This window comes from Scyliorhinus canicula, chromosome 8 (assembly GCF_902713615.1).
Source record: "Scyliorhinus canicula chromosome 8, sScyCan1.1, whole genome shotgun sequence".
Classification (NCBI taxonomy): domain Eukaryota; kingdom Metazoa; phylum Chordata; class Chondrichthyes; order Carcharhiniformes; family Scyliorhinidae; genus Scyliorhinus; species Scyliorhinus canicula.
In genome coordinates, this window is record NC_052153.1 from 128,255,837 (window position 1) to 128,277,148 (window position 21,312).

Consider the following 21,312-nt stretch of genomic DNA (forward strand, 5'->3'; position numbering starts at 1 on the left):
GGGATTTTACCACCTGCGTCCCTCTCCAATTCTGGCGGGACGCGGTCGGGTGCGTCCTCTGAATGAATTCAGTTTGTGCAATCTGAAGTCCTAATAGGTCCACGGCACAGAATGTGGTTCGAAGGTGACAATCCCCAGTATGATCAATGTAAATTTGTGATGGAACAAATGTTTCTCCAGATAAGTTTTTGTGACCAGAATAAATTGGACTAATTCTATAACTATATCTGCTGACCTGGGATGCTTGATACTGATACTGGGTACAACAGCGGAGAAGTGTTTCATTTCCCACCATTACTTCATAAACATGAAATTAAATTAAATGTAAATCGCTTATTGTCACAAGTAGGCTTCAAATGAAGTTACTGTGAAAAGCCCCTAGTCGCCACATTCCGGCGTTTGTTCGGGGAGGCTGGTACGGGAATCGAACCGTGCTACTGGCCTGCCTTGGTCTGCTTTCAAAGCCAATGTGACCGGGAAAAAAAATCTTATTTTATTATGTTTCTTTTGTAGTTATCTGTGGCAAATTCCATTAACGTACATTACAAGTCATTCCCAAACCATCCAGAGGCACTTGATGAGGACTAAAAAAGGTAAATGACGTTTATTATATTTTAACATGATTTGAACTTCTCGACACTTCTTATATTGCCAATGTGCTCCAATAATATGATGAGTCAATATGCTGATGCACACAAACTTTACCAATGCTGTAAAAGAGATATTAAAATATTCTGTAAATATTAGGAATCAGCATAGGTGTAATTCTTTGAGTTATTTTCTATTTTTTTCCATCAATTTCACGAATTTATATACAATGTAGATGCGAATAAACAAATTTGGAATAGGCCATTTGACCCCTTAGGCCTGCTCTGCCATTTCCTCCACTGCTGTCTGGGCAGAGAGTTCTAAAGATTCATAACTCTCTGAGAGAAAAATACTCTCCTCATCTCCATCTTAAATGGGAGGCCCCTTATTTTAAAATTGTGTCCCCAAGTTCTAGTCTCTCCCACGAGGCGAAACATCCTTTCAACATTTACTTGTCAAGCTCCCTCTGAATCTTATATGTTTTAATAAAATCACCTCTCATTCTTCTAAACTACAGTAGACACAATCTCAACCTTTCCTCATAAGATAACCCCCAATTCCAAATATTAATCAGGTGATTTCTCTCTGAACTACATCTAATGCACTTATCGCCTTTCTTAAATAAGGAGAAAAAAACTGCACATGGAAATGGAATGGAAATGGAAATCGCTTATTGTCACAAGTAGGCTTCAAATGAAGTTACTGTGAAAAACCCCTAGTCACCACATTCCGGCGCCTGTTCGGGGAGGCTGGTACGGGAATACTTTAATTGTGATCTCACCAACATCCTATACAACTATAAAAAAACATCCTTACTTTCATACTCTATTCCCTTTGCAATAATCAACAACATTCCATTTACAAATTTTAACTAGTTAACCATTCCAGTTGCAATTTCTTCTTTTATTTCATAAAGATATTGGCCCATAACCTCTGGATTCCCCAGAGTCGAATTTAGGGCGTACCCCAATGATGTGCTGGGGAATCCCTCTCGGATGTTCCCACGTAAGGGTTTACGCGACAATTGCCTAGAAATGCTAACCTCCTCTGGACAATTGCACTGGGCTGGGAACCATCCAGCAGAAGCAATTTACATCGCTGACTTTGGATGCTTTTGGTAGTTTTATCCTGACAGTTACTCAGTTACTCTGAAGGAGTTATAGGAAACAAAACACTTGTAACTATTATAGTAGCTATTTTTTAAAAACCCAGACCTAGTCTCACACAAGACACCCCCCCCCCCCCCCACACACACACACACACACACAACTCCCCAGAAGACCCACTACACCACCCCTCACCCGGCCCCTGCCCCGCGGCCTGTGTGGGTAAGTACGTCGAGTATGGCAATCTGCTGGAGATTGCCACGCTGAGGAAGTTACGGGCCAATAATTGCTTTACAGTTGGGGCGTGCATCTGGGCTGTATATCTGAGTGGAATAGATCTTGATTGATGTCTACATGCATGCTCTCCCAGGAGAGATCACGAGATACCAGTCAGCAATAGGCTGATTTTTCATAGCATCCCTACCCTAATCTCAGCTAACTCCACCTAATTGAACGTAGGTGGGGGAATAACATTTGAAACCTTCCTGTTTCCAGTCACCCAGCGAGATGTTTGAACAATTGGGAAAATGATACTTTGGTACTTTTAATTATATGGTGGTACATTGGCACAGTGCTTAGCACTGCTGCCTGACTGCGCCAGGGATCCGAGTTCAATTCCGGCCTTGGGTCACTGCCTGTGTAGAGTTTGCACCTTCTCCCTGTGTCCTCCCACGGTCCAAAGATGTGTAGGTGAGTTGGATTGGCCATGCTAAATTTCCCCTTAGTATCCAAATAGGTGTAGATTAGGTGGGGTTACAGGGTGGGGGAGTGGGTCTGGGTAGGGTGCTCTTTCAGAGGGTCGGTGCAGACTTGATGAGGTGAATGGTCCCCTTCTACACTGTAGAAATTCTATGCTTCTTCTTATGGTGCTATACCAGTATGGATGATCACTGCTGACACTCACTCTGAGCCTGGGTATTTTAGTGAGGAGTTGAGGATTTTTTGGCTCCAACATGCTCAATGCAATGAAATATGACTGTCTATGCTTGAAGGAGGAAATATAAGTTTGTTCAAATATGCCCTCTTTGATTTCTTTTGTAAAGACCAGATTTTATGAAAAGATTAAAACCACAGATAATGGCTGCTTCTAAGTGTGATCTATAGAGACTCGCAAAATTGACAATGCTTGTTTAAAAGTGCTTTTCACTTATTTTGTTGGTAGAATTATTCTATAGGAAGGTTTTGATTTGATTTCTCGCCCACTCAGATGCTATCACTCTTCCTGAGGAAGTGAACTGGATAAAGTTTAATGTGGATATGAATGGCTATTACATTGTGCATTACGAAAATGATGGGTGGGATGCCCTAATCAAACTACTGAGCCAAAATCACACAGTCGTTAGCAGCAATGATCGAGCCAATCTTATTAACAATGTCTTCCAGCTTGTCAGGTAAGGAATGTTAATGCCTTTCAACTAGTCGTCATTTGCTTAGAAAGGAGATTCATAAGGAAATGTTTTGTGGTATCTTCAGCTCAGGCATCCTGGTTCTTAAAGATAATGACACAGAGACAAATTTCCTTGAGTTATGTGTCCTTAAAATATTCACCATGTTCGATGGGCGGTGAATGATGTCATGGCAGCCAGATAAGATTAGGATTACTGCTGATGTGGAACATACTGGACATTTTGGGCAGAGTGGCCTCTTTCTGTTGTTTTATGAATTTTGGGAATGTCTTTGAATATGTTCTGGTGAGGCGATTTCATGTTCGTTTTGCCAAGCGTGGGATTTTCCGGCATCGTTTGATGCCAGGATCATCCAGTCCCGCCGAAAATCAAAATCTAATGAATTTCCGGTTGCGGGTCCTGCCACAACAGGGCTGGGAAATCCTAACCCAAGTCTTTACTTTTTTTCTCTTGGAGATAGTGACTCATGTTGAGGTGCACTAAGAGCTTTATGTTACCTCACCCAAGTAGCCATTCTGTGTCTGTGCATTTTGGTGGATTATTTGCTACAGAGATCGTCACACACACTTTCAAGCCTAAACCACCAATTTGATTTATCCAGCCTTTAACATGGGAACATAAAGCTCAGAAGTATAGTAGCTGACTGCTTCCATTGCAGATTCCAGGATTGGGTTAGTTGCTCAGTGCATGAATATTATACGCTATCAAACGAGTCCCAGTTTTGCAAACACTGACATGATTTTGTTGACTAGGAAATCTGTGTCATGTTTACTAGAATCTAGCACAGTTTTTTTAAGTCCTTCTGTACTCCAGCACCTACCAAGGTCAACTCTGAAGCATTTGGTTAGAGTGACGATTAATCCGGGTTAGGTGCTATACTGCATAATAATGCTTTAAAAAAAATAATCCTTTCATGGGATTTAAATAATGGGTATTATTTCATGGGTAACGCAGCACTTGTTACTGATCCATAACTAACCGTGGGAAGGTGGTGGGAATTGGTTTCTTCAACTACTGAAGTACATCTGGTGCAGATACCCTCATAATTCTGTTCAGAAGGAGTCCAGGATTTTGACCCAGCAGCAGTGAAGCAACCGTGATAAAGCTTCAAGTCAGAATGGTGTGTGGCTTGGAGGGGAACCTGTAGATGGCGATGTTTCATGTGTTTGCAGTTCTTCAGGAGGATTTTGCATCCACGTTCACTGCCAACACAAATGGCGTGCAGGCACAAAATTCCACGAAAGCTGGAAAATGAGAATCCTGCCAGCGAGATCGCATTTTCCAATCCCCACCGTCAGTGATGTGATGAGGTTCTGGCCGAGGATGGTCAGGAATCTCGTGGCAATATATTTCAATACAAATTAGTGGGCTTCCCTGCCATATCGTCCCCCACATCAGGAGCTTTCCCCCCCCCCCCAATGTGATGTCACGTCAGTGAGATTTACAACAGGTTTTTAAAAATGTGAACCAGGTGATGAGAACCCACCGGGGGTGCACAAGTAAGTGTAGCTACAAGAGGGAGAGGGATCTGGCCAGGCAGTACCCTGACACTCCCCCCTTACGCTGTGTTAGGAGAAAGGGCTATGGGGCCCCATTTGGGGAGCTACATTGGGGGGTGTGCCCCATACCCGGGGGGCAGTGGTGGTGGGGTTTGCCAATGTGGGTGTGGGGGGGATCTCGTGCTTGGGTGGGGGGGAGAAGGGGGTTCTTATTTTTTTCTATCAGAGACTGGGATGCCCTTTAAAAATGGCACCCTGTTCCTGGGATTCCCAACATTGCCAGCTTCTTTCGGCCCAGCCCAGTCCCGCACCCCCAGCATGATGGCCTGGGCCGTTCCTCTGTATTTTCTCAAAGTATTTTCAGAGTGCTGCCCAATGTGGTGAGAAAATCCGGCTGTGTAGCTCACCTCACCAGCATTCTGTGCAGAAATGGTAAAAAATCTCTGTCCCTTATCCTTCTCGGTGGTTCAGGCCACGGGTTTGTCGAAGGACTAACGTGATAAGGAATTTTAAAAGTCAATTTTGGCCTTTGAACAGCCGCTCGTTCTGCTGGTAAAGAGTTGTTGTGATTTTGAAGTCTTACAACACCAGGTTATAGTCCAACAGCTTTGTTTTGAATCACTAGCTTTCGGAGTGCAGCTCCTTTCTCAAGTAAAAGAAGATGAATCCAAGGTCTTGGTTGAGGCCATAGACATATGTACGGAACTTGACCATCAGCTTCAGAAATCTTGGATTCATTTCTCATTACATTCATTCCCCACCATCTGGCCTGGGCTTGCAAAATCCTACCAACTGTCCTGGCTTGAGACAATTCACGCCTCTTTAACCTATGGTTATCCCTCTCTCCGGTCATACTGTCTGGACCTGTAAAGACTTAATTACCTGCAAAGACTCGCATTTAAAGTATCATCTTGCATCATTGACTTTGTCTATATGTGTGTTTCTGGAACCCATCACTTCATTCACCTGAGAAAGGAGCTACTCTCCGAGAGCTAGTGATTCGAAAAAAACCTGTTGGACTTTAACCTGGTGTTGTAAGACTTCTTATTGTGCTCACCTCAATCCAACACTGGCATCTCCACGTCATGATTTTGAAGGTCCAGCGTCGTTAGAATTCATCAGGCAATTTGCAGATGCCAAATAGAGGTTCTGTTACAGCTTGCCACTCCAGAGCCTTAGCAGTGTTGGCTGTCTGAGATTTTAGCAGAAGGGAGGAGGGTGCAATTTCTAAGGTGAGATGTGGCCAATTTGTTCTGTATTCTGGCCATTTCCTGATTGGAATGCAGAGGCTCAGCTTTGCCCATGTGTCCTGTGAAATTGCAATCACGGTCCCTAAGGGCCATTAAGAATCTGATTTTCACAAGTCATTTCACAAATTAAAATCACTTGGTTGAGTGACCATTGCTCCAAAGTAATAATACATGTGCTAGAATGGAATTTGATCCTGAAATGCTGCTGCATGGAAAAGAGCTTTAAATGTAAATATATACATATATTAGCAATCTTTACCATATCATAGAATAAAGCCTAAGCATATTAAAAATGAAAACAAAATTCACAGAAGTTTTATAATTAATAAAATCAAATCGAAATTGATTCATTCCGTCTTCATGGATTATTTACTTGTCTACTATGGTGCAAGCTCTTTACTGTGGTTTATATCCATTAAATTGCACAAACACGTTTTTCCACTCTATTTCTTGTAATTCATATGATAAGAAAATCAATACTCAGTACTTTATTGATGAGGAATGCACTTTGTTTAGTTAAGAGCTTCAATAGGCTAAATAGCAATTTCTGGCCTCTGACTTCCCTGTGCTTGTTTGCTTTTGGTGAAAATGTCACATTTAACTATGTAACGCTGGATTATGGCACTGTAGTTGCCAATTCGACAAATGCAGTGTGAATTATTCTCCGGTGGCTCAGTGAATAAGTACGGTGTGTGGTGCCGAATAACCAGAAAGGTCCTAAATTAATTCTGTAGTTTAACGAAAAGTGAAATACTGCAGATTTTGGACATTTGAAACAAGAGCAGAAAATGGTGGATATGCTCATCATGTCGGGTAACCTCTATGGAGAAAGAAAGAAGTACTGCCTGAGCTGCTGTTTTTATGTTATTCTGTTATTTGACGAACAAGTAAAGATCAATAATGCAGCGCTTGTCTTATGCTTGGTATCTGTTAACTCTTCCATATGCTACCACAGTTCTGTCCATCAGATCTTTTAAGCAATTGTTTAGCCAGCAGTCGTTCATTATAACTGTGACTTATACTGTGTAGAAATGGCTTTCACAACACCCTGCCTTGTTAACTTTTGTGTCAATTAGTATAGGGAAGCTGCCTCTAGACAAAGCCCTTGACTTGACCCTATATCTGAAGAATGAAGTCAGCACCATGCCAGTATTCCAAGGCATGAATGAACTCATACCCATTTATAAGCTTATGGAGAAGAGAGAAATGGTGGAAGTTGAAAATAAAATGAAGGTACAATTCATTACAATGACATGTGGTTTTGTGTGACCGACTGTGTTTTTTCCCCCGTACAATTTAGTACTGATGTATTTGGACACTATGGAGGTGTTTGTCAGTGAAACCATTTAAAGACTGCACTCCTCTGGTTTAACAGCCTTTTTATGGAGGCCATGTTTCCCAAGCATCAGCGAACTCAATCATTTAAAGGAGGCCGGAAGGACTGGATCCATGAGATGAGTTAATTTCGAGCAGTGCCTCAGCCCCATAAAGCTCATTATTTTTACAAGCAAAACTTTAAGCTGCCCTTTCACCAGGATGTCCAGGTAGCCATTATTTCTCGGTTTCTGGTAAGCATACTTACTGGACAATCCACATGGAACCTTCAAAACCTCTGAGGGAGATTTGGAGTTTTTCAAAGTGGCAGGTTAACACAGGTTGTGTTGTTGGATGTGGAGTACCTCAACTAGTCATGTACAGCAGTGAGAAGTAAGTTGGAGCTGTTTCCCTTCATCAGACAGGACTGCTGCCCACAGGGTCCATTTCTCACCACCTTCTTGAAATTCTACCTTCTGCCAAGGAACAGCTGGCCACGAATAGTTAGCCTAGCCAACCTAAACCGGGTGTTGTGAATACTGTTGCATGCATGTGCCCCAAATGTGCAACTAACATGTAAAATGGAGTGTCACCTACCCGAGTAAGTATGTAAATATATACAACTTGATTTTTTTTTTCAATGCTTTGCTTTAGATGTAGGTTTTCTCCATCTTAGGCTAATTTTATATCATCCTCACTGTCGACCTTTCTATCATCTTCAAGCTAATGATTTTGGGAAATATAATTTGGTGTCTCCATATTAAAAAAAATAAGTTGGCACCGTTAGGTTTATTTTCAGTAAAAATGTTAACTTAGTATTCAGTTAGACCAAAACGATGTTGCAAAATAATTTTGTTCATTATTTTGTTTTTTTGGTATATATCATGTAGCAGTGACATTATAAAAGCATGACAATTCACCACTACTGAACTTTCATTTTAGATATATTGGGGCTTTTTGATTGCCTATCGCCCATTTATCAATTCAAAATTGGGTGACCAACAAAAGAAAATCTGCTATAGACGCTGGACAGCTGTTTATACTCCAGGTTCAATTTTCAGACTGACCTCTAATGGTAATCCAACATCCCCATTTTTGCTTTTACATGATGATTGTGAAAGTTTGATTTTCAAAATGAAATGAAAATGAAAATCGCTTATTGTCACGAGTAGGCTTCAATGAAGTTACTGTGAAAAGCCCCTGAAAAGGTCGTAGGTCGGTGAGAAATTGTGTTCTATTTACTTTTGGCCTGAGTCTAAAACTATTTCGGTTTTAATGTGATGAGTGTTCTTTTACTGTTGCTGTAGGGCATGCTGCAACATGGCTGGACAACCTCTCAAACCAGGTTTTAAATGTTGCTCAATGCTATGAATGATCCATAGTCTTTCATACTCTTTCTGGAAACAGTACAGTGGAAAAACAATGATAAGTTCCATCAAAAACACAAACAGTCAACTTAATTCTCTTGTTCTATTCTGCATCAGGCGTACATAGTCAATTTATTGAAGAACCTGATAGACCAGCAATCATGGAGTGACGATGGTTCTGTTCCTGAACGGTTGCTGCGTAGTTCACTTCTGGTATTTGCCTGTGTTCGCAAGTACCAGCCCTGTGTTGAAAAGGCTGATGAATATTTCAGGAAGTGGATGGAGTCCAATGGTGCATTGAGGTTGGTGCTAAGTGGTAACTGGTAATAAATATTGGCATTTTCCTAGCATAATTATTATATTGATGTACTTGTCGAAACAATGGTGCTGGGGTTCTGTTTTTTCCCCAAAGTGTTGGGGCAAGTGAGAAAAGCGGTGTGCAGCTCGCTGGCTGCCCTGCTGGCTTTTCCCGCCACATTTTCCAGCACTTTGAGAAGGAAAAAGTTGAAGGCGGGTCCCACGCCGTCATGCTGACAGAGCCTATCCCGCTGGAAACATTGGCCTTCCAGCAGGGTAGTTCCGTTAGATTGGCGCCCCAATCTAACGGAACTTAATATTAAAATAAAGATCCCCCCTCCCTACCACACACACACGTGGAACTCCTCCTAACCCTTGGACCTCAACAAAGAAGCACCCCCTCGGCATTGCCCTGCCCTGCGGGGAATTCTGCGCCCCCCTTGCCATTTGTGCTTGTGATAAACATCCAAGTCTTTGTATGAAATAGCAATTATACTACATATCTCAATCAAGCCGTTTAATGGTTAAAACACTGGACTAGTAATCCAGATACCTGGACCATTAACCCAAGGAACATGAGTTCTAATCCCACATTGTTAGATAGATTCCTGATTGACAATAGGTGGGGTGGGGGGGTGGAGAGTGAAATGTAGAGTTGAAGCCAGAATCATTTGGGGTAGTACAGTGGTGTTATGGGCAGGATTTAGAGAATCCCAAAATGTATTATGGAGTTCACTGCACCCACAACTTTTAATAGATTGTGGTATGGGGAGCACACGGCTCACTCTACAGGTATGGTACAGCAGAAAATGGACCAGTGGTTTTTAAAACAAAACAATGTTTATTCTATGAACTCGAGTTAATCTATTTAAAACAAATAGTGAATACCTTAGCAACCAGTAAATCAAATACCCCCCCCCCCCCAAAGAATACAACACTAAATAACCTGTATGCTGTCCTTTTACACCCAAAAGACTTAACAAACCTTCAAACAGGAGCACATTAGTTTTACATTCAATACTGAGACCTTTTTACAATTCTGAGTTCGCCAAATGATCCATAGATAGTCTTTGGATGGCAGAGATCAACAGCAGTGCATCTCAGTGGAAAAAAAAACAGACACACCCAAGCGCTTTCTCAAAACTGAAACTAAAAAGTAGAGCTCAGCTCCATCCACACTCTGACATCACTCCAGTAACATGAGCAGCTCCATTTCTTAAAAGGTACATTTCTTTTTATTAAAAATAATTTTTATTCAGGTTTTTCAACAACAAATTTTCTCCCCACAGTTAAAGTAGACAAGGTGTGGTTCTACACCGAAACAAGAAAAGAACCCCCCTTTCCCCGCACAATCCCCCTCCAACTCTTCGAATCCCTCAGCGCCATGGCTAGGGGCTCAATCGCTAACGCGAAGAGCAGGGGAGACAAGGGGCACCCCTACCTCGTCCTCCTGGAAAGTCGAAAGTCCTCCGACCTCCTCCCGTTCGTCACCACACACGCCACCGGGGAGCTGTACTGCAACCTCACCCAGCTGATGAACCCCTCACCAAACCCAAACCTCCTCAACACTTCCCACAGGTAACTCCACTCCACCCTATCAAAAGCTTTCTCCGCATCCATTGATGCTACTATTTCTGCCTCCCCAGCCGCCGGCGCCATCTTCATAACATTAAGGAGCCGCCGTACGTTGGCATTCAGTTATCTCCCCATTACAAATCCCGTTTGGTCCTCATGGATAACCGTCGGGACTACATCTTCCACTCTTCTGGACAGACCCTCATTCGGGGTCCTCACAAGCAGCGGGCCCAGCTGATCGGAAAACTTCTTGTAAAATTCCACCGGGAACCCGTCAGATCCCGGCGCTTTCCCTGTCTGCATACTTCCCAGCGCCTCCATCAGTTCCTCCTGCTCGATTGGGGCCCCCAGACCCTCCACCCGCTCATCCACTCTTGGGAACTCCAGCCTCTCCAGAAAGCGGTCCATCCCTCCTGCCTCCCTAGGGGGCACCGCTCGGTACAGCTCCTCATAAAAGGATCTGAACACCCCATTGATGTCCTTGCCACCCCGCACCAAGTTCCCTCCTACATCCGTGACTCCCCCTATCTCTCTCGCTGCCTCCCGTTTCCGGAGCTGGTGGGCCAGCATCCGTCTTGCCTTCTCCCCATATTCATACACCGCCCCCTGCGCCCTCCTCCACTGCGCCTCCGCCTTCCGGGTGGTCAGTATATCAAACTCACTTGGCAATTGCGCCGCTTCCTCAAAAGCCCCTCTTCCGGGGCATCCGCATATCTCCTATCCACCCTTACCATTTCCTCCACCAGCCTCTCCCTCTTGGCCCTCTCAGCCCTCTCCCTGTGCGCCCGAATGGATATCAGCTCCCCTCTGACTACTGCCTTCAGCGCTTCCCAAACCACCCCAACTTGCACCTCCCCATTGTCGTTGGCTTCCAGATACCCCTCTATGCCCCTACAGACCCACCTACACACTTCCTCCTCTGCCAAAAGCCCCACATCTGACCTCCATAGCGGGCGCTGGTCCTTCCCCTCCCCCAGCTCCAGATCCACCAAATGTGGAGCATGGTCAGATATGGCTATCGCCGAATACTCCGCCCCCACCACTCTCTGGATTAGCGCCCTACTGACAACAAAAACGTCAATCCGGGAGTAAGCCTTGTGAACATGGGAGAAAAAGGAGAACTCCCTACTCCCCGGCTTCAAGAACCTCCAAGGGTCCACCCCTCCATCTGATCCATGAACCCCCTCAGCACCGAGGCCGCCGTCCTAGACTTCGAGCGATCCAGAGCCGGATCCAGCACCGTATTAAACTCCCCAACCAGGATCAAACCCCCCCCCGTCTCCAGGTCCGGGATCAGGCCCAGGATTCGCCACATGAAGCCCGCATCGTCCCAGTTGGGGGCGTACACATTGACCAGGACCACCCGCTCCCCCTGAAGTCTACCACTCACCATTACATATCTACCTGCACTGTCCGCCACCACATTGGACGCAACGAACGACAAGCTCTTACCGACCAAGACTGCCACCCCTCGGTTCTTCGCATCGAGCCCTGAGTGAAACACCTGTCCCACCCAACCTTTTCTTAGCCTCACCTGATCTGTAACCTTGAGGTGCGTCTCCTGGAGCATAGCCACATCCGCTCCAAGCCCCCTCAAGTGTGCCAAGACCCGGGACCGCTTCACCGGACCATTCAGCCCCCTCGCGTTCCATGTGACCAGCCGAATCTGGGGGGTCCTCCCCCTCAGTCCACGCCGATCAGACATAGCTCTCCCTCAACCCACCACGTGCCCAGGGAACCCCCCAAGCCCGTTCCCCACGGTGGCAGACCCCCCCCTCCCCATCACCAGCCGTTTCCTTACAGCCCCTACAGCAGCAAACCGGTACCCCCCCATCCCCCAAGCTAGGGCCCCCCTAGCTGCGTTACCCCTAACATTGTACTTCCGGAAGTCAGCCGACTCCTGCTGACCCCGGCTCCTCCTGCCATACCAACGACCTCCCCCCCCCCACAATGCAACACAACCACCAATCCCCACTCCCAGTGCCGGCCCCGCCCCCAACTCCTCCGGCGCGGGAAGAAAGCCACCCCGAACTCCGCCCCCCAACCCAACACGTGGGAAAAAGACGGGCACATGACCCAGCGGGACCTCAAACTGCTCCCCAACCCCCCACCAGTGGAACAACAACAAAAAAAGCGCCACGGTAAATAAATAACAGCCCCAAAAGATGAAAATTCAAGAGCAACGAAAAGGCAACATCAAACACAGCCAATATAAGCAAAAGGATACCAAGGAGGACAGAGCCTCCAAACAATGTACATCTTTCCCCAGCCCCCCAGTCCTCAGTTCGAGTCCAATTTCTCTGCCTGGACAAAAGCCCAGGCCTCCTCCGGAGAGTCAAAGTAGAGCTGGCGGTCCTTGTAAGTGACCCAGAGGTGAGCCGGTTGTAACAGACCCCCTTCCTATGAAGCACTCCTTTCGCTCGGTTGAAGCCAGCCCTTCTCTTCGCCACTTCCGCACTCCAGTCCTGATAAATCCTAATGTCCGCATTCTCCCACCTGCTGCTCCTTTCCTTCTTCGCCCATCTTAACACGCACTCATGGTCGACCAAGCGGTGAAAGCGGACCAGCACCGCCCTGGGCGGCTCGTTCGGCCTGGCCTTCCGCAGCAGCACTTGATGGGCACCCTCCAGCTCCAAGGGTCCCCGGAACGACCCCGCACCCATCAACGAGTTCAGCATCAGAACCACGTAGGCCCCCAAATCCAAACATTCCAGCTCCTCCGGGAGGCCCAAAATCCGCAGGTTCTTTCCGGCGGGAGCGGTTCTCCATCTCCTCCATCCTTGCCAACCATTTCTTGTGAAGCGCCTTGTGCGACTCCACCTTCACTGCCAGGCCCAGGAGCTCGTCCTCGTTCTCCGAAGCCATTTGCTGCAGCTTTCGAATCTCCGCGGCCTGAGCCGTCTGAGTCGCCATGAGCTTGTCTAGCGAGGCTTTAAACGGCTCCAGGGTTTCAGCTTTTAGCTCCCTGAAGGAGCGCTGAAGCAGCTCCTGCTGCTCCCGCGCCCACTGCTGCCATGCTGCCGGTTTCCCTCCCCCCAAAGTCCGAGGAGCCCCATGGTCCTCGTGCCTCACAGGTCTCCTGCTTCGTTTTTGCGCCGGGCCCGGCTTCTCCACTTCTGCCTCCAATGTGTGTGTTTGTGGGGGGGGTATAATGGCTAGACGCCCGTTTTTTCCGATGTGAGCGCCTGAGTGGCGGTTTGCCCCTTTCCTCCGGCGGCAGGGGTACAGCTGCGGTATCCATATCCGAGTCCGATGTCCTCACCAGTGATGTTGGAGGGGCATGAATAGTTTGTTGGGGAGGACTCTCCACAGTCCTTGGTATGCTGGTCTGAGTCCACTCCGGAGGAGGAAACAAATCTGAGGCCCGCACCTGGTCCAGGTGTTTTTTTATTACATGTTTTCCGTCACGTATCTTATACGACACAGGTCCTATCCTGGCCTTGACTGTTCCTGCTACCTATGTGGGGCCATTTGCATAATTTCTGACCCATACATTTTCACCCGTGTTGAACTGCCTTTCTCGGCGAGTATTGTTGTGGCCCCTGCATTGGGCCTTTTGGTGTCGCTCTATTCTGCCACCTAAATTCGGGAATAGTAGACTCAGCCGGGTTTGGAGTCGTCTGCCCATGAGTAGCTCCTCCGGTGCTATTCCCGTTGTGGCATGTGGGGTTGTTCTGTAGTCAAATAGCCAGCGCGACAGTTTGGTGTCCAATGATGCTGCTGACTGTTTCTCTTCAGCCCGACTTTTAAGGTGTGGACGGCTCTCTCCGCCAAACCTTTCGATGCTGGGTGGTTTGATGCCGTCCTTATGTGCCGAATGCCATTCGACTTCATAAATTTTGTGAAGTCCTGGCGAAAACCGATCCATTATCCGAAACTAAATTGCGAACAAGGTGCAGAGTTTTTCAACGGTAGTTTTTGAATTTGTAGAGTCCATTTTGTAGACGTCCAGCTAATTGGAATGGGCGTCTACTATTATAAAAAACATTGAACCCATAAATGGGCCTGCAAAATTGACATGAAGTGTGACCATGGTCTACCTGGTCATTCCCATGGGTGCAGCGGGGCTGCTGATGGCACCTTCTGCTCTTGGTGGCATTCTCGGCACTGACCTACCAGGCCCGGCCACCAGACATAGCTTCTGGCTAGCATCTTCATTTTTGAGACTCTCGGGTGCCCATGATGTAGTTCAGCCAGTATAGCTCGACGGCCTTGACTTCGAACTATTACTCGAGCCCCCTTAGTAGGATCCCGTCTTCCACGGTGATCTGCTCTCTTCTGCTCCAGTAAGGGTGGAATTCCGCCTGGCCCGGTCTTTCCATCTCCCCAGTTAGCACCATGTGTTTTATTTTTGATAAAACCGGGTCCCATAAACAAATGTTTTCTGCGGCCACTGGAAGGGTGTCCAGGAAGTGTAACGTCATTACCATTTCTTCTATTTTGGGTACTAATGGCGGGTGTCCGGTAATGGCAGCCTGCTTAGTGCATCGGCATTTGCCACCCGGGTTCCTGGCTGACCCTCCAGTTGATACTGGTACGCCGCCAGTAGTAGGGCTCAGCGTTGGATCTGGGCCAAAGCTATTGGTGGTATTACTTTGTCTTCCATCAACAAACCTAGCAATGGCTTGTGGTCTGTAATTATCGTGAATTTCCGTCCGTATAAGTACTGGTGAAATTTCTTCACCGCGAAGATCACAGCCAGTCCTTCCTTTTCGATTTGGGCGTTCTGCTGCTGCTAGCGTCCTGGAAGCAAACGTTCCTGCCCATTTTGCCCTCTGTGTGCCAAAACTGCACCAACGCCATATGGAGACGCGACGCATGTGAGCACCAACTCTTTCCTGGGGTTGTAGTGTGCCAAGACATTCTCCGATGAAAGCTGTTCTTTTATCTTCTTGAAAGCCCTGTCTTGGCGGGCGGACCACTCCCAGGCTTGCCCCTTTTTTAGTAATTGGTGGAGGGGGTCCAAGAAGGAAGCTCTTCTGTATGAACATTCCATAATATGTCACGAACTATTCGTGACATAGTTCTGGGCAGCACGGTAGCATGGTGGTTAGCATAAATGCTTCACAGCTCCAGGGTCCCAGGTTCGATTCCCGGCTGGGTCACTGTCTGTGCGGAGTCTGCACGTCCTCCCCGTGTGTGCGTTGGTTTCCTCCGGGTGCTCCGGTTTCCTCCCACAGTCCAAAGATGTGCGGGTTAGGTGGATTGGCCATGCTAAATTGCCCGTAGTGTCCTAAAAAGTAAGGTTAAGGGGGGGGTTGTTGGGTTACGGGTATAGGGTGGGTACGTGGGTTTGAGTAGGGTGATCATTGCTCGGCACAACATCGAGGGCCGAAGGGCCTGTTCTGTGCTGTACTGTTCTATGTCACCAGTCCTAAAAAAATACCTTAACTCCTGGATTGTGGTGGGGGCCGGGCATCTTTAATCGCTTTTTCTAAGGACAAAACCAGCTGCAATTCTTGTTTTCAATCCAGCTCAGCCTCTGTTAACAGACATTTCTAAATTATTTATTCCACATACCAAATTGTCTTGGAGTATCTCATTCAGGCCAAATTTGCAAGCTTCTGGTAATCGCCTTAATCTTGTTAAAGATCTCTCCAGTGTCTCGGAATGCTGAGTAAAACAGGTGCCTTCGCAGGATCAGGGGTGGCTTAGGGTCATAGTACTCTTTTACTAAGTCCGTCAATTTCTGGAAAGTTTTTGTGTACGGTGCCTCCGGAAAAGTGCGACTGCGCATAATGGCAAAGGCTGCTGGCCCACATGCGGTCAGTAGAATGACCCGTTGCTTTTCATCCAGAAATATATCGTTTGCTCTAAAGAAGTACTTCTTCCACTCTACATATTGGTCCCAGTCTTCCATTGCAGGGTCAAAAGAGTCCAACTTTCCGAATAAAGGCATTTTGCCTGTCAGTGGCTTACCCTCAATATGCGGCAGCTGCTGACAAGCAGATTTCTTCGGGTCGTTCCGCTTTCCTCATCGCCACCGTAATAAGTCCCCGGAGGCAGAAGTCCCGTCACCAGAATTCCTTTAATTTACGAACCCAACAGCTGAACAACCATGACCATTCAGTCTGCTGTCTACACCGGGAGTGCAGAGGATCTGACACTCCCTGTTATATACACAGAAAGGGGTTCGCTGATTGGGCCACTAATCAGGGAACTCTTATTCTAATTGGCCAATCTCAAAGACCTGGCCTAAGTCATTACAGCTTTTGCGTGCAAAATTGGTGCTGACTTTCATTCCAGCACAATGACATTTGTGGAACAGTTACCAAATCTGCAGAGAATCATCTGGAATTAATTTAAAGGAACCAGTCGCCCCGTTGTCAATGGCTTTTCCTGTTGCTCAGACCATTCACCACTGGGGAGCCCACAGCGGGGCCAGGGAATCCCGCCGGTTGGAACGGCCAGAAGATTTTGGCCTCTAGATCTAGCTTTTTAATTGGGTGGCTTTCCCATTCCGTAGGGACCCTTTCATCTGGAACCTAAGTATCTTTTGATCTCTTACCACTGTCATGTGAGAGTACCTTTAAGAAATGGGTGTTTATAAATGGGTATGTATATAAATATCTGTCGTGAGAGTACCTTTAAGAAATTGGTGTTTATTACTGCAGTGATGTCAGAGAGTGGGTGGAGCCTGGCTGTCTGTCAGCTTTTTACTTTTGTTTTAGGTTGTTTGCTGCAGGCTGTGTTTTAGTTTTGTTTTCAGAGCTGGATAGCTGCAGTCACAGCCAGAAAGTGTATTTGAGTCTCTCTCTCTAATCTAAAGAATGTAAATCGATCCTGGTGATTTAAAACTAATAACTGCTTTCAGTAGTGACTTTAACCTGATGTGCTTCTGTTAAAAGTTTTGTTTTTTTCAGTCTTATGGATGTTAAAAGGAAAGCTTAAAGGATTACTTAGTGTTGTCGTCTTTGGGGGTTGTATTTGAATTAACGGTTGCTAAGATGCTCACTGTATGTTTTAAAAAGGTTAACTTGAGTTCTTGAATAAAAATTGTTTTGTTTTTGAAAAAACACTTTTCCATTTCTGCTGTACCACACCTGTAGAGTGGGCCGTGTGCTCCCCATACCACAATCTATTAAAAGTTGTGCCTCAGGTGAACTCCATGATATACTTTGGGGTTCTCTAAACCTGGCCCATACCACCACACATTGTTTGCTCTACTCTAACTCCACTGAACGTGCAGCACACTGTGCTCTCGCAATCCAACCCTGGCACCATTATCAAAACAACTCAGGACAGGAGCATTAAAGATCATTATCCAGTTGCGGTGAAATCTCTCCTGGACCAAGATCACATTGCAGAACGTCAAGCTGCAATTTCCTGATCAATTACAGCCACCATTTCCTCTTGACACCTCTTTCTCCCTTTCCTGTCCACCACCATGGCCTTGTAAATCATGATTCAGCAACACACATAGCCCACTTCTCCCTGGATTCACTGCACAACTGTCCTGGTAGACCAGGTGACTCCTGCCCCACTGAACCTATTTTCTCCTATCTTTGCTCTATCACTATCTCTCCCCCTTTTACAATCCCAGCCACCAATATGTACGACATCTGCTGACAATCTCTGCTACATTAATGAATGGAATGGAAATCAGACTGGATTTCTCACTGTTATAGAACCTTTCTGCCAGCTGGGGCAGAGGTGGCAAAGGTGAAAACTTGCCTATTAACCTGTCTGTTCTTTCCATTGATATTGTCTGACCTGAGTGCAACATTTTCTGTTTCTGACTGATTTACAGTGGAATTTATGGTTGTAAAATTCTTCTCTCTCTTTGTATGACAGCTTACCTTCTGATGTTACAATGGCAATCTTTGCGGTCGGAGCCCAGAGTACAGAAGGATGGGACTTTCTATTTGAGAAATACAGAAACTCGCTCTTCAATTCTGAGAAGAGCAAGATAAGGGTTGCCTTAACAATCAGCAAAAACACAGAGAAACTTCAATGGTAAATTATGGTGGATATTTCAAATTAAAATAGTTATTTCGTTAAATGAAGGCAACTTAACGTGTGTTAGTTATGTACAATACAAGTACTAATCTGTAGTAGCAGGGTTTAATGAAAATCATAAATTCTCCAGGCAAATGTTGTTATTGCAGACTTGTTATGGTAATTAATAGGATAATGGTCTATCAGCTTCCGACCACTGGTGTGCTTCTGTTTGTCACTTGTTTTATTATTATTCCTGCTCCAATAATCTCCCTGTCCTCCCTGTTGTCTCTAGTTTTGTTTTTCTCAGTACTGTCAAGTGATTTAACTGTTCTCTCTTCTAAATTCACTATTCAAAGGCAAAGGCTGTGATTTAGTGACCACATTAGTCACGGACACAATTCCCGTAATGGCTGTTAAATCTCGCGAGATGCCGAAATCGCAATTCTCGATGACGAGATTTTGGTTTGAGGGGCGCGATTCTCCGCACCCCACGCCGGGTGGGGGAATCGCGGGAGGGCCGGGCGAATAACGCCAAACCACCCTGGAACACGCCGCGATTCTCCCACCCCCCCCCCCCCCCCCCCCGCAAAAAATGGCGTATCGCGTTTTTCGGAGAATCGCCGCTCGCATTTCACACGGCGACCGGTGATTCTCCGGCCCGAATGGGCCGAATGGCCTGCCGAACCCGACTGGTTCACGCCGGAGCCAACCACACCTGGTCGCTGCCGGCGTGAAGAGCGCACGACCAGTGTTTGTGGGGCCTGTGGGGGGCGGACGGAGGATCGAGCACCACGGGCGTGCTCAGCAGATGTCTGGCCCACGATCGCTGCCCACCGATCGTCGGGCCGGCATCTCTAAAAGACGCACTCTTTTCCCTCCGCCGCCCCGCAAGATCAAGCCGCCATGTCTTGTGGGGCAGCGGAGGGGAAGACGGCAACCGTGCATGCGCGGGTTGGCGCCGGCCAAGACAGGGCACTGGACAGTGCAGGGTGGGCAGGCGTACACACACACACACACACATACCAAGAAAAGGGTAGCTGTCGGGAGGTCTGTAGGCCCATTTGCTGGGGTTTGTAATAGGGACAGGGGTTTGTGAGGTCAGTGGTGTCCAGGAGGTCTGAGGGAGGAGGGGAGCTGTGAGATGGAGGGCTGTGAGTTTGGGGAGGGATCTTGTTCTGTGTCATGCAGCCTGACCAAAGCATAACAATGCTTTCTTTAGCCTCCTTCTTGTGGGGGAGTGCTGGTTGCAGCTGAGGATTTACTGTCTGTTGATTATGGAGGAATGACAGCAATGAGCTAACTGATGGCTGTTGCTTAAGTTACCAGCCTCGGCTTTTGGTAAGACGGCTCGCAGACATACTGCCTCAAAAACAAGGGCCAAGGTGTTCTCCATCCCCAGGCCTCCCAGCTCCTGCATTAGAAGTACCATTGGATCCCCCTCACCCTCTTCCCAATACACATCTCACTATCTGACCAGGAAACCCATGTCTCTCCTGAAAGAGCCTTCACTGGACCCATGCACCCGGGCAGGCCAGTTCCAGGAGGTCCAGGATTAGGGAGAACAATCAAGTGACCCTTCAGGCCATGGTCCCTCTCTGTTGGGGGGTGAGGGTGGGGACTCATGAGGGATAACAACTCGGGGAGCTGGTGATTGGGAGGCCCCGAATGCTAGCTGCCCGTTCAATGTAGGAGGATGATGATGACATGCAGTGAGGAAAGGGCTGTAATGCTCTGCAAAGATAGTGGGCTAGATTCTCCATAGCCCTGCGCTGAAATCGCGTTTGGCGCAGGGGCAGAGAATCGATGTCCATGACCGAATCGCGCCCGGCGCCACTCTGGCGATTCTCCAGCCCCTGGAGAATCGCTTGCCGTGAATCATACCGCGGGGCTGGGGGGCCATTGCCGGAGGCCCTCCCAGCGTTACACCACTCCCCACTGGCCGATTTCTTTACGACGTGGTTCTAACCACGTATGACCGGTCGGGACTCTTGCGCTGAGTCCGCATCCGCTCTGGTGGGGAGGCAGGGGGATCCAGCATCGGGGGGTTCCTTATGGGCGGCCGGGCAGTGATGAAGTGGCGTGGGGCTGATGTTTCTTTGTTTCTTCGTGATGGTATGCGGTCCGAGTCTGCCATGGCGCTCGGTGTGGTCACTGGAGGCCGTCACCCTGCGCATGCGCGGACTCGAACTGCCAAAATTGCGAGCTTCACGATGGGTCCCTGCTAGCTCCCCGCAGGTATCATTGAATCGTAGAATTTACAATGCAGAAGGAGGCCATTCGGCCCATCGAGATTGCATCGGCTCTTGGAAAGAGCACCCCACCCAAGCCCACACCTCCAACCTATCTCCATGACTCAGTAACCCCACCCCACGTTGAGAGCAATTTTGGACACTAAGGGCAATTTAGCATGGCTAATCCACCTAACCTTCACATCTTTGGACTGTGGGAGGAAACCGTAGCACCCGGAGGAAACCCACACGCACACGGGGAGAATATCCAGACTCCGCACAGACAGTGACCCAAGCCGGGTATCATACCTGGGACTGAGCTGTGAAGCAATTGTGCTAACCACAATGCTACTGTGCTGCCCTTAAGGCCATGACCAAGCTAAGTGAATTGCTCTTTATTTTTTGCAGGAAACTGGGGAGTGAAATGCCAGCGTTTTTACGCCAGCGTGGGGACGCAGCCCTATTTCTGGAGAATCCAGCCCAGTGCAAATGTCTGACTCCTGTCTGGCTGCTGGCAGCTTGCAGATTCCCTGTGGCTTGGGTCATTTCAGAGTGATGATGATATGGGTCAGTCAGCTCTCCTGATGCTGTCTTGGTGGGGGGGGGGGTCTGGGGGTTTGGTGTATCACTACTGAGCTCTGTCAATATGAGGGAAAGACATGCACTGAGATGTCATTGTCACAATGAGGGGATGGAGGCGGCGTTGTAAGTCTGACTGTGTCACGAACTTTAGATGTGCCA

At 47.3% G+C, this 21,312-nt stretch overlaps 1 protein-coding gene across 2 annotated transcripts in view; it reads left to right on the forward strand.

Moving 5' to 3' along the window:
- Positions 1-21,312, forward strand: part of LOC119970497 (endoplasmic reticulum aminopeptidase 1-like) — a 111,909-nt gene that overhangs the window by 79,396 nt on the left and 11,201 nt on the right. For both annotated transcript variants that reach the window (XM_038805223.1, XM_038805221.1), the window contains exons 12-16: positions 514-593; positions 2,902-3,085; positions 6,926-7,082; positions 8,648-8,832; positions 18,197-18,358. In XM_038805223.1, the coding sequence (XP_038661151.1) occupies positions 514-593; positions 2,902-3,085; positions 6,926-7,082; positions 8,648-8,832; positions 18,197-18,358 (768 nt within the window). The remainder of the gene's footprint in view (positions 1-513; positions 594-2,901; positions 3,086-6,925; positions 7,083-8,647; positions 8,833-18,196; positions 18,359-21,312) is intronic.